The sequence below is a fragment of the Amblyomma mixtum genome, chromosome 1, assembly GCF_055824585.1.
Source record: "Amblyomma mixtum isolate Tamu chromosome 1, ASM5582458v1, whole genome shotgun sequence".
NCBI lineage: Eukaryota > Metazoa > Arthropoda > Arachnida > Ixodida > Ixodidae > Amblyomma > Amblyomma mixtum.
Genome location: NC_143012.1, coordinates 78752443 through 78766453, shown reverse-complemented (window position 1 = coordinate 78766453; position 14011 = coordinate 78752443). Strand labels below are relative to the sequence as shown.

The following is a 14011-nucleotide window of genomic DNA, read 5'->3' as shown; positions in this document are numbered from 1 at the left end:
ACGCAGCCCTCATTATTGGTCGCTGGTTCGAATCCCTGCCGTGAGCTAGGCTCTAGCTTAACTAGTAAGTTTATGCTGCACGAAACACCGAATCGTATGAAATTACCCGGGACATTCTGCGGCAATATTTGTGCAGCCCCAGATTATTTCTGACGCGTGATGCCAAGTACTACTACTACGTCCCCGGCTTTTCGACCGAACGAGGTAGTACAGTGTATACGCTGTCCTGTAAAATATTTATTGAGTGATTCATAGCCGACTGCACAGCTTCCTTGAGCGAAATGCATTATCTTGTGTTTGACCTTGACCTGCTGTTACCGTCGCAGAAAAACTAAGCTATTTACGGTCATGTTTATGTTAATAGGGTTTAACCTCCCAAAGCGACTCAGGCTATGGGCACGCCGTACAGAAGGGCTCCGGAAATTTCAACCACCGGGGGTTAAAGGCTATGAGAGACGCCGTAGTGAAGGGCTCCGGATATTTTGACCACCTGGGGTTAAAGGCTATGAGAGACGCCGTAGTGAAGGGCTCCGGAAATTTCGACCACCTGGGGTTAAGTCGATATTTCCCGAGCGCTTCACTACGGCGCCCCTCATAGCCTGGGTCGCTTTGGGACGTTAAACCCCATAAACCAAACCAAACCACACTACGTTAGAGCTGGCTTCGTAGGGCGTGATAACCTCGCAGGGAAAAGAAATGCAATGCCGCTTCCACTTTTTAATCAAGCTGTGCAAGCGATTGCGCTAAACAGAGCTAAATTTCATCCCGCTCGTTTTTACGCGTGTCCTTTTATTCTCGCGTCAGGAAAAGATCATTTTCGGGAAGCTTGCGTTCAGCTTTACCAAACTGGTATTCAGCCGCCAGTTAACTGTTTCAACGTGTGAAATATTCCAAGTGGCGCCCGCTGTGATGACAACCAGAACAGATACTCTGTATGTTTGATTTTTTTTTTTGAGTCCGACACAGTGCGCTCGTAAACAAGTGAAAATGAACGCATTGCTGATAGTGGCTTCAGTATCCATCTCGTAGGCGTGGCGTCCGGCGTTGGATCCCCAGTGTCGCCAGGTGCCCACCGGGTTTCCATTGGTGCAGGCTTCCCTCAGGACTACTCCCTTATAGAAATGGTCTACAGACAGTCTATAGACTTTTTATAGACTTTTTTGCCTTCCCATATATATTTCTTTTTGTCTATTCATAGTCTATAGACAAAAGTCTACTAAAAGTATATGGCCAAAAATCTATAGAATTGGGTTTGCCTGTAGGCTGTTCTCTGGGATTTGTCTTAGAGTCTATATACTTTATAGGCAGATATCTATGGACAGTCTATAGAAATTTTTGTAAGGGCTGCTCGGCTTCTGTGCTTTGAAATGCTGGCAAAGGATGTGTTTTTGTCGCACACCTTGCAGGCCATAAAAGTGACCCACGACGTTCTTTGACCAAGCTGCCTCTGCACAAAGTAAAATAAAACCGTCATCATCACATAACTATTGAAAATGGTGGAACCTAGAGTCCCGTAGTCTGCAAAAATGGGAACCGAGACAGGTTCCACTTTCTGCTTACTCAACCCACGCACATGATCCGGCTGCTCAGTCGGCTGCAGATGCTTTCCTCACAGCTTATCCCGTCAGCAGGATATCACGTTAGCACGGCTGCTCGAATTTCTGAGATGGAACGTTAGCAGCATCTATATATTTACTTTGTCAATGGAACTGAGGCTATGGTTAGCACCAGCGAATTCGAAATTGAATATCGTCGAGCCCGAATATATCGAACACGGATATTTCGAATTATTGGCTATATCGAACACACAGATTATCCACTCAGAAATCCTTTGTACAAGTAGAGGAAAGTCGCGCTATATACGAAACTACAATTTAGTCGGCCATTCGATATACTGAAGTGCGCGCCGCGCCCTTCCAATTGGCGCTTCTCCTAAAGACACTCTGGTCTCTTTCCGCGCTCTGAGACTGATTGGTTGCGTGGCAGTGCTAGAGCGAGCTGTGCTAGAGCGGGGCCTTCAGTCTCTTGTACTTATATTCCACGACACATCGCTGCTATTAGGTGGAGCCAACTGTTACACTTTGAAGGTCCTCGCGTTGTGGAAACCAAGTGCACTTTGATATTAGTAGGAATTATTCCTTTTATACTTTACTGGTAAGAGGATGCGACTTCTCATGGTAGGCAACGGATAGTCTCAAAGCAGCGTCTGCAGCGTCTTCAGGGCGAGGCAGGCTTAATCTAGAAACGCCTTGCAAACGGTGAGCGTCCGACTTGGAAATCGTATGGGTGTTGTTAACCTTAGCCCACCACCACGGAATTTTAAATACTCGTTATTGCGCTCCTAATAAACAATGTACTCTCGTTTCTGAGCTTCATTATAACATTAACAACGTTACGTCATGTTATCCATCATCGTCTGTATGTTTGCTCGGCGGCTTGAATTTTCCTAATGTTGGCTGGTCTTTACCCGCTGTGCTAAGTCTACATCTTCCTCGTGTGGAAACCTTGCTGTACTTAAACAAACAAGACACACCATAAGGACGACAGACGAAGCGTCGATGATGAAACACCAACTAGCCCCTATAATTGCTCTTTACATCTTGCGCCTGCGAAGCACTGATGGATCTATATTTGTGTTGGAATCCTACGCAGGTATTTACTTCACCTACAAGAATCACAGACACCTCAGCGAACATTCTAGACCTAATCTCTGCACGAACCACAAAATACATTCCGATGTAACATACTAGCTTGGGCTAAGGGATCATCTTGTACTAAACTTTTTCATCACTATACCCACGCGGAAAACAATTACGAAGATATAAACTTTTCCGAACTATAATCGTGCGGATTTCAAACAATTTGACAGCGAGTTCAGCGTCTTTCTAACAGTGTTTTCAGTATGTTTTCAGCAACACTGGGATGCACTAACAGGAAGTCATTCAATTTTAAGGTTCACGAGCTTATTAGCCGGTCATTAGGAGACCAAAAAATCTCGTACAATCCAAAAGCACCATGAATGAACTCTTATATTGGACGCCTATCCAACCGCAAAAAATAAACAAAAATAAAATATTTATATCGTCAAACCAAGACATCACGCAATCAGTTTAGTAGTCTTTACACAGCTCTGCTAGTTGTGCTGATGTGCCTGGTGCTACAATGGATAAAGGAATGTTTCTTACTAATGCCAGATTATTTTGGAAGGTTATTAATCTGCCGAACGCACCATAAATTTTTCTAATCTCAATAATGAACCAGTTTTAACACAGTTCAGCTAATGCTGAACTGATTTTTCTGATAGCATGCTTGTTATTCGTACAAAAGAGGGAAAGAACGTAATGGGGAAAATCCTGAATGGTAGATAAAAGAAAAGTTTTCAATTTTTGAGCTGTAGCGCATCAAAAGACGAAAGACGGGGAGAGATGGACACACGGAATGGTGTGTGCGCACACACACAGCGCTGTATGACAACCTTGTTCACCACGCCACCCCTTGTCTTTGGATGCGCTACAACTCGGAAATATAAACCAAGCCCAAATTTCTGCTTTACTCAGGTTTGTACCTTACGGAACTACAAAGCGGGGCGGAACAGGAAGACAGTTGCTGAAAAACCAGTCGTTCACATGCCTTGCCACTGCTGGCGCTGCTTGCCTTTACACTACATTAGGCTTCGCATTACATTACAAGGAGCGACTTATGGAAATGAAACGGACAAAAATAACTTCTTGGGTACAAAGACAGAAGCGTGCAGCAGAAATGAAAGTTAAATAATAGTACTCCATCGCCAATAGGCGTTAGGGAAAGAACTTTGGCCAGACGTGTTCCCTTCAGTGTACCCTCCAGTTTTAATGCGAGAGTATTATACGGCTCTGTCGCGTCAGCAAAAAAGTGTCCGCAAACTTGTCCACACGATTACGTCATTCTCTGAAGACAAATGTGTGAAAGTGTGACTGTGATAGATAGTGTGTGCTAAAATGTTGCCTTGGGAAAAATTTGGTTGGTGAGGTGTAATTAGTTAAAGGGACAATGAGGAGAGCCCTATTAATATTTTTTATAGCAAAATTCGATAGTTCGGCATTTAATGGCTTTGTTGCCGCTTGGCCGGCAGCGAAAGGTGCATTATTTCTAAGAAATTTGGATTCGAAGTTGAAAAAGTTTTTCCCGCCGCTCTGATTCAAACTTGGAATTCTCCATGACGACACAGGACTAAGTGACGTGAAGCAGGACGTGCACATGACGTAACGCAGACTCCGTTATTTCTGACGGCCAGCAGAGCGGCCTAGGAGCAGCCGAAAAGAAAGCTACCACCGGCCGCAGGTTGAGGGCATCTATCGGCTACTGCGGCCGTCGCTACCGTCGCTTCGTTTACGTTTGCACCGGTGTTTTGCCAGCGTTACGATGGATCCCGTTCTCGAAGTCGTCGACAAAATTCTCGCAAATAGACACCTTTAGCATACCGTGTACCTTGTTACCGTTAGCGGAATACCGGAGCCCGCCTACCGGCGGTGAGCAGGCGCTGATTGGTCCCGATGCTGCAGGCGCTTGCGTAGCTGCCGGGTACGTGGCGCCATCTGGCGACGTCAAGTAGATTCGCGCGTGCATTGGCTGCGCGTCAGTGATTCGTCACTTCTCGTGTCCTAGTGTTGCTAGAACTATTGGTTCTAGCAACACTGTTTTGTCCTATGACGTCATCACGCTTGTACTTGCGAGTTTGGCCTGTGACGGCGATACCTGTATTTTGGTTCTTGCTCTTTTCTAGAAAAACCTTACAAGAACTTTGTTGTCAGTATGAGTGGCGTTTTTGTAATCAGGAGCTGGTATTCTGTCGATACAAGCCAACTTCAATTTCTCCTCAGTGTCCCTTTAAACGCGAAAAACACGAGAAAATACGCTTAGACGTCAAAATAGCCATGGGCGTCGATATAGTACACGGACGTCAGAGCAGCTACGGACGTCGATATAGCATGTGGACGTTTTGCTTTCGCATTGCTCCAGTGCGGGTCGCCCGAATTATCTCAAAGTTTTTGATCCCTACGATTGCAGTCTTGTTCTTCATGTGCCCCTTGACCCAACGCACAACAAAGGCATAAAGATTGCACGGGTTTCGTGCTTTCGGCTAAAATTTCGGACTCCACGTTACGCAGTGTGGCGTGCCTAACTCCGAGCGCAACCTCATAGCAACGATGCTGAGGCTGTGGGCGACGCTGTTTCTGTTCAAGATGGCGCATGGCTTCGTTTGCCCGCCAAACTTCTGCGCGAACACCACGTGTCCGACGGTGTCCGCCGAGAACTGTCCAGGGTACCTGAGCAACGAAGGCAGCTTCTGCGGGTGCTGTGAAGTCTGCATACGCACTCTAGGTGATCCTCTATGTTCATAACTCTATCGAACGGGAGCTGGAGTGTGTTCGAAAAATCACTTTTCTTCATGGAAATTCCACACTGCTACCGTGTCTTCAAATAACATGTCCTTTTTGTAACGTGTGGCCGGCTTTGTCGCGTGCTTGCATTTTTACCTCATTGTGTGCCCCTTTATTCATCATCATCATCAGCAGCCTGAGTGCGCCTACTGCAGGGTGCGACCATCGTATACCCGCTAAGTTCTTAATTTCATCCGCCCACCTAACTCTCTGCCGCCCCCTGCTACGCTTGCCTTCTCTTGGAATCCACTCAGTTGCCCTTAAGGACCAGCGGTATCTTGCCTTCGCATCACATGCCCTGCATGCCTGTATATGCTTGCATGTTTATTTTTGCTCTATTTTAGTGCGTTTGCTTATGTTTGCTCCTTGTTGCATTTCTTCGTGCCTTAAGTTGAACTCCCCAACTTGTTCTAATTTATGGGTATGATGTATACAGTTATGAATAATTAATGAGAAAGGAACACAAATGTTGGTGTGGATCGTAACCACTTCACTAAACTTGCTTCAGGTGTGCCTTCGAGTGTGATACGTGCGACTGCTCGTACTTGATAGCTTACAATGGCAGTTTTGTTGTAACTGATTGTGTTAAAATAAACAAAATAGGGTTAACTGCGTGCAGATTTTGATGTATAACGATTCGTGCACTAATACCGGGCATACTTATATGTTAACATACGAGCTTTATTTTAAAAACCCGTCTAGCGCCATAATTCTTTATGCTCTCCACTCTTTAATCTTTCTTTTTACTCATTTTGTATCTATATAACTTGTTATGTATTCACTTTGTTTTACTTACGGATTCCTCAAACAACTCCTGAGCTGAGTTTTAGTGTCCCTCCATTATAAACTATGCATTGTAAAACGACGAACTTCTAACTGTCCCCTCAACTCTTTCATTCCATTTCTACACTCTGCCTGCTATCCATTTCCGCTGCCTCAGCTCAGGTGCTTCCCGTAGCGATGGCAGATGCGAGGCTAGCAAAAAAGTTTTCCTTGCTTTTATTATGATGTTTATTAAAAACACTTCTAGTACACTAGTGCTACTATTACTAATAAAAAAAATGCTGGGGTTTAGCTTTGGTTAAGCCTAGGTAATTGCGAAAGCAATATCCCCTTGGCTACGCTATATGTTTCGCTTAAGGATGGTGCACAGTGTTGCTGCTTGTGTCAAGATGTGTGGTTAAGATGTTAAGCTTCGCATCTAAGAGTGCAACGCGACAGCGTCTTGCAACGCTGCCAGGGAGTCCACAGAACGCCATCGCCCATTCGGCTCTACGCCTTGCTCGACGGTGAATTGCTTTTTCAGGAAAGAAATGTATGTCTCTCGCATATCTCGGTGGACACCCGGACCTCGCCTAAGGGAAGGGAGAAAGATGCGAGTGAACGAAGACGCCGTATTAGCTAGACGCGCCTTGTTCGGTCGCAGGTGGTCGACCGACCGCGAAGTTCTAGCTGTGGCGCGCTGAAGAGCCGACTTGGTGCCCCATCTCTCGCTCTGGTATGACGTCAGAAGTCACATGACCGACCATCGACCGTGAAGGATAGGCTGCGGTACCGCGAAGAGGCGACACCTGGCGTAGTATTGCTTTCGCAATAAAATTGGAGGACGCTTAAGCTTCGCCTTTGAGAACGCGACAGCGTCTTGCAGCGCTGCCAGGGAGTCCACGGAACCCCATCACCCGTTCGGCGCGACGCCTTGCCCTTTTAGAGCGCAGCTCTTTGGCGTCCGTTCCTGGGTTTCGCGTCGGCGTCGGCGTCGGCCTCGTAACCAGCTCCGCCCCCAATGTCATGCTTTTCAATTGGTCGAAATGCTCGTGACGTCACAGTGCGCGAATTTCAAATGGGGCCAATTGTACTTTGGCTAGTAACCATGCAACCAATCAAAGGGATCGTATAGTGATGCTGCAACTAAGTTGGACTGAGTTTAGTTAATTGCTTAATTAATCAATTAGCCTAATTAATATAGAGGAGACTGAAGAGGTCAGAAAGAAAAGAAAAGAAAGACGCGCGCCGCAGCGACAACAGCGTCCGCGGAAGGAAACGCTGCTGAAAAAAACAGATAAGTACGAAGCCGCGTTCCCTCCACCACCACGCACTTCCCCACTCAGTAAGACGTTGCTCGTTTCATATACGTTGTGTCGAACATCGTAGACAGTTCCAACAATTGACAGGTTAATGACAGAACACAATGGATAGAAATGCAATAATGTAAATATGAAATAGCCTAATTAACCTTTCTAGTTAGACCGCATAAATCTATAAAACCGAGAACGAAATTGGTCGAGTTCGGGAATCGAACCAGGGCCTCCGGAGTGCGATACGAGCACGCTAGCCACTCCGTAATGCCAGCTGAATGGTTTGGAATGAACAAAGGCGCGTCTAGCTAATACGGCGTCTTCGTTCACTCCCATCTTCCCCCTTCCCCTTACGGCGAGGTGCAGGTGTCCACCCAGATATGCGAGAGAGATACATTTCCTTTCCTCAAAAAATAAATTTACCGTCCAGCATGGCGTACAGCCGAATTGGCGATGGCGTTCTGTGGACTCCCTGGCAGCGTTGCAAGACGCTGTCGCGTTCCACTCTTACAGGCGAAGCTTAACATGTTAACCACACATCAGTAACACACGCAGAGAGCCAATGGACGCGTCATTCGCTGGCAGCACTTGATTCATCATTCACAACCACATTCTTAACGTACGCTCCCTTGCCGCACATGCCAAGGACGTACACCACGATCACATTCTGCGCCATTCCTCTGTACTTTGCTTTGCTGAAACCTGGATGGATCCCGAAGAGCCTCTCGAAATCATAGATTTCCTATACTGCTGTGGTGCTCGCAGAGACCACAACACAGCGGCGGGAGTCGCTATCTACTTGCGCACAGGTCTCTCTGCAATACCAGTCGAAATGTTTGGCACGTCACATGAACTTGGCGAACTGTGCGCCGCAAAGTTGCCCAACGGCTTGCTGGTAGTAGCTGCCTACTTCGCCCCTACCGCACTCACGAAAGACGTCGTGCACTTCCTGCAACTCGCATTAACCGTCCATCGATCCACACCGATGTTAGTAGTGGGGGACTTTAATGTTGACATAAAGACAAACAGCAATTTCCTAACACTTATGCGGGAGAACATCCCGTTCCTCTCGCTCGTAACGCGTCCCACGGCTGTGACAACCTCGCGAGGCACTTGTATAGATCTCGTCTTTGAGAATCAAGCATTGGTGTACCAAGTCGAACATATATCAGTCTATTTCTCCGACCACAAAGCTTCCTTCATGACTGTCAAGAACTGTTAGTGGAATCTTTGTTAAAGGAATACGTGTGAAAAATAAAAAAAAAACTCTGCGATAGCGCATACATGTGTTGCTCGATTTCTTTGCCTCAATCTATCGAAAAGGTGAAACAGCTTTTTGCTGCGCTCAAATTTCGCATTAGGAAGTAACGTAATCGTCGGTAATTTTTTTTTTGACTAATCGAAAATTGTTGTTTTTTAGGAGAGGAAATGACGCAGTAACTGCCTCACCTGCCTCGGTGGACACTGGATCCGCGCATGATACGGTTTATTTTACGCAGCCCCCATTATTAGTCGCCGGTTCGAGTCCCTGGCGCGAGCTAGGGTTTAGCTTAAATAGTAAGTTTATGCTGCACGAAACGCTGAATTGTATGATACTATCCGCGACATTCTGCGGCAATATTCGCGCATACCCCGATTATTTCCGACGCGCGGTGCCGGCTACTACTACTACACCCCCGACTTTTCTACCGAAGGAGCTACAGCGTATGCGCTGACGCGTAAAACATTTTTTAGTCTGGCGCGTAGTCAATGCACAGCTTTCTTGAGCGAAATGCACGATCATCTGTTTGACCTTGACCTGCTCCTATCGTCACATCGAAACTAAGCTGTTTACATTCATGTTTATGTTTATAACGTTTAACCTCCCAAAGCGACTCAGGCTATGGGGACGCCGTAGTGAAGGGCTCCGGAAATATCGACCACCTGGGGTTCTTTAACGTGCACTGACATCGCACAGTACACGGGCCTCAAGAATTTAAAAATTGGTAAAATGGCAAATTGCTTTTTGGAAAAGGGAATGGCGCAGTATCTCTCTCACATATCTCGGTGGACACCTCAACTGCGCGGTTAGGGAACGGAGGAAGGTACCAGTTAAAGAAGAAAGAAAGGTGCCGTAGTGGAGGTCTCCGGAATAATTTAGAACACCTGGGGATCTTTAACGTGCACTGACATCCTAATTCAACGACCGCGGCCGGGATCGAACCCGCGTGTTATGAGGCTGTTTACATTCAAATTGCTGGCGCAGATGTAGCGTATGAAGTAAAAAATTACGAGGAACTTTAGCGGCTAAAGTGGTGAAAGGCGAAAGCCTGAGTGCTGCATTCAGCTACGCGATTGTTCACTGCACATTTTGTTAGTGAATTAATTAACTGCCAATTAATGACGCTTAAGCTTCGCCTTTAGGAGTGGAACGCGACAGCGTGTTGTAGCGCTGCCACGGAGTCCAAGGAACGCCACCACCCGTTCGGCGCGATGAGTTGCCCTTTGAACGCAACGCTTTTTGAGGAAAGGAAATGGGGCTGTAATTCTCTGTCATCTCGGTGGACACCTGAGCCGCACCGTACAGGAAGGCAGGAAGTGTGAGTGAATGAAGAAAGAGGGGCCATAATGAAGAAAATGAAAATTGTATTTGATGAAAGGAAATTACGTATTAACTGTCTCACATATCTCAGTAGACACTAGTCGAAAACTGTATTTGAAGAAAGGAAGTTGCGCAGTAACTGTCTCACATATTTCGGTGGACACCCGTCAAATTTCGCGCGCGGTGACGTCACGACAATTTGGATCAATCTGAAACGCGGTCAAATACGCCTTGCTCTTCGGTAAATTGTTTTTGAGGAAAGGAAATGTATCTGTCTCTCATATCTCGGTGGACAGCTAAACCTCGCCGTAACGGGAAGGGAGGAAGATGGGAATGAACGAAGACACCGTATTCACTAGACGCACCTTTGTTCATTCCAAACCATCGAGCTGGCATGGCGGAGTGGTAGCGTGCTCGACTCGCACTCTGGAGACCAGGGTTCGATCCCCAAGCTCGGCCAATTTCTTACTCGGTTTTATTGATCTGGTCCGACTAGAAATGTTACTAAGACTAATTGATTAAGTAAGCAATTAACTAAACTCAGTCAAACTTACTTGGAGCATCACTATACGATCCCTTTAATTGGTTGCATGGTTAGTAGCCAAAGTACCATTGGCCCCGTTTGAAATTCGCGCACTGTGACGTCACGACCGTTTCGACCAATTGAAAAGCGTGACATTTATGTCGACCGCTCCTGCTTAAAACGATGAGGCATTAAAGGCTTCCGCCTTAATATAGTTGTGTATGGGGTTAAATTATTGATATGTGAAGATGAGTTGACTTCCTGTATGTTAAAGATATACCGCATAAAAAATCATTTTCGAAAGCGGGCAAGAATACGTGCTTGAGAAGTATAGAGGAAACAGATGGAGAATGTACTGTTTGTTCATAGATTTGCCTCCGTATTCTTGAACGGCTTCAAAAATATCTTGTCACAGACTATCCCACGTGACGGCTGGCCGGAAATACATTCCTTGTGGTTGCAGCTTTGTAATATCTCCTGACAGTTTCCTTGCTTGAAGACCGTCAACGGATGTCATCGACACGATAGTGATAGTACTGGTGGCTCAGTGGTTATGGTGCTCAGCTGCTGACCTGAAGGACGCGGGTTCGTTCCCGGTCGCGGCGGTCGAATTTAGATGTAGGCGAAATTCTAGAGGCCTGTGCACTGTGCGATGTCGGTGCACGTTAAACAACCCTAGGTGGTAGAAATTTCCGGAGCCCTTCACTACGGCTTCTCTCATAGCCTGAGTCGCTTTGGGACGTTAAACCCCATAAACCAAACCAAACCATAGTGATAGTACTCATGTAACCTACATATGACGGGTGTATGTGTTGCCAGAATGGTTTAGTGCGGTTAGTTTTGGTCCGCGAAAGGAAAGTGTTGGCACGGCACCGCGAAATCTTCGCGCTCCGGTGCCAAGAAATTTCCCCTTTTCAGCAAACGTGGTTTGGCTGCTTCTTCAGTCAACTAATTTAATTCGAACTGTACATATACCTGCAAAACGTGTTTTGTTGACGCTTACTAAACTTTCTAATTTCTTTTTAACGGATTGCTTGTCGACTGAGTTGGTTATAACTTAGTGAGCGCCCCTCGTTTCAATTTGTTTAAAGTTAATGTCTCTATTCGCGTTAACCACTTCAGATCATTGTATAGTTTTGTAGGCAAGTATTCACAATGTTGTGAAGGATTGTCAAGGACTGTTTCTTTTGCGACATTTAACTAATCAATGCTTTTCTCATTTGCAGATGTGGGACAATCATGCTTTTCTTATCTTTTGCTCGGCCTTCCCCCAAAAGCAGTGTGCAAGGCTGGACTGGTCTGCGACATGAAGACCTTCGTCTGCAGACATCCGTTCACTACACTGAACACACAGCATACCATCAATAATAGCCTTTAGTAAAGATAAACCCTTCCTTATCAATGCGCCAGCGCCACGGTGGCTGCGTTACCTTGGTCACTCGACGTACCTCGGTCGCCTTCCCCTCACGTTCTCCCCACCCGTGAGGCCGGCGCTTGAAACACATTCCTCTTCACATATCGTTTGGAGGTCGCGGCTTACCAACACCTTCCAGGCTCATCAATAAATTGTATCAATCGTACAAATACACTTTCACTGAAATTCTATAGCCTCAATACCAGCCCAAAGTCCGCACTTCTCCAGGAGCTGAAATAAAAGATATCTGCCTGAAATAAAAGATAACCACATTTGTACTCCACGTGTAAATGTGGCTTTTTGACAACACGACGTTGTCCCCTTATGCTTTCGTACTTCTGAAAGAACCAATTTGAACTGTTTGTTTCGTTATCTGCATTTTTTTCATTGTTCGGTGTTTGTTGCTAGTGTTATCGTTTACTCTGACGTTGTTGCAGTTTGGTTATAGATACTGTTTTACCTAAACTCTTCTGTATACAACTCACTACTCTTCATTTCATTTCATTTTATTACCTTAAAGACCCACGAGGGGTATTACATAAGGGGTGGGCACATATATTTTGGTGAGCAAGTGTTAACACAAAGAAACATGACTGGTAACATCATAGGCAAATTTGGATGAGCACGTGATGGCTACGATGTCGTTGGGTAGGTCGTTCCAGTCTGCTGCAGTACGGGAAAAAAATGATGCGGTAAAGGTGGTAGTACGGCCACGAGGTCTGGAAACTTGAAAAGGATGACGAGTGCGATGAGATATACGGGCTGGAGGGACGATGTAGGGTGCGCGGCCTAGTGACATCGATGCTTCACAAATGTTCAGTGCTGTAGTGCATATTGTGTAGTGCATATTGTGTTCAGTGCATATAGTGCCATTTCAACCCCACTCCGTTCTGCAATGCTTCGGCGATGGAGGATATTGTAAATAAATAAATAAATAAATAAATAAATAAATAAATAAATAAATAAATAAATAAATAAATAAATAAGCAGCATTTGCGGTTTATATGCGTCAAAACGTCGCACCCTTATGAGGCAATGTATGTGTTGTAGAGGCTTTGTAGAGGAATTGCAAGGAAGCAGGCTTCCCCTGTTCTGGATGTTCCGAGCATACCTGCATGTTCCCATAACACTGTCATTTCATGCTAAAGGTATTGTGATGGCCACGCAGTTAGGTCGACGCTTTCAAGCACGTTACTTGCCTCGTGTTTCGTTCTATGCACAGTAGCAATCCGTATTTGGCGCAGGAGGATGCAGACGGAACAGTCCCCAGAGGCAGAGCTCTCGACGAACACGTCACGAACAACGCACACAGCGCTCCACAACCCAGCTGCTTCTTTTATTCTGGCTGTGAATGCAAGCGTAGGCAATGCAGTGGCGTCCAGGTGGCTTCTTGTACTTCCAGGAGGTTGACAAGGACATGTTTCAGCACTTCCAGAGATTACAAAGCTCGCTTTAGTGCACGGTGCAAGGGCACTTCATAGTACTTTGGTAGCCCGGCGGAAGGTAGCGCCGGATGCCTGGCTTTGGGCTTAAAGAATACGCGCGAAGCGGTCCCTGTGTCATACCTGTGTGACAGTATCCTAGTCTGGTCCATAGGCGGGTCGGGTTTTGTTTACGGCCCCGGACAAAAGAAAGACATAAGTCAGAGATCACCGAAGTAAATATGAAATGTATTGCTCCGAACATTGTGCGACTTCATGGGCAACGTCCAACTGCCTTGTATTTCGCTTTGCGTAACTTCAGCGTGAGTGGTCACCGGAACGGTATGACGGGCTTTTTGTCGCAACGGGATATGGTTTTGTTGCACTTGAGGCCGCTCTTACACTGGCCCCAGAGAGCCAGGCCGAACTGGGTGAATGAGAAGCAGATTTCACCTTCTTCTGTACAGGGAAAGAAAAAAGGGAACGAGTGAGTTGTATAAACAAGAAATGCATGAAAATGATCAATACACCGCAATAAACAACAAATGACGTCGCGGTCTCTCGTTATCCTTATGTC

General features: G+C 46.0%; 1 protein-coding gene across 1 annotated transcript in view; it reads left to right on the top strand.

The window, feature by feature from the left end:
- LOC149366875 (uncharacterized) overlaps positions 1-12350 on the top strand; it is a 33240-nt gene extending 20890 nt beyond the window's left edge. Inside the window, exons 2-3 of the mRNA XM_089552813.1 lie at positions 5148-5361; positions 11826-12350. Of these exons, the coding sequence (XP_089408939.1) occupies positions 5187-5361; positions 11826-11977 (327 nt within the window). The 5' untranslated portion in view covers positions 5148-5186 and the 3' untranslated portion in view covers positions 11978-12350. The remainder of the gene's footprint in view (positions 1-5147; positions 5362-11825) is intronic.
- Positions 12351-14011: the final 1661 nt, after the last annotated feature.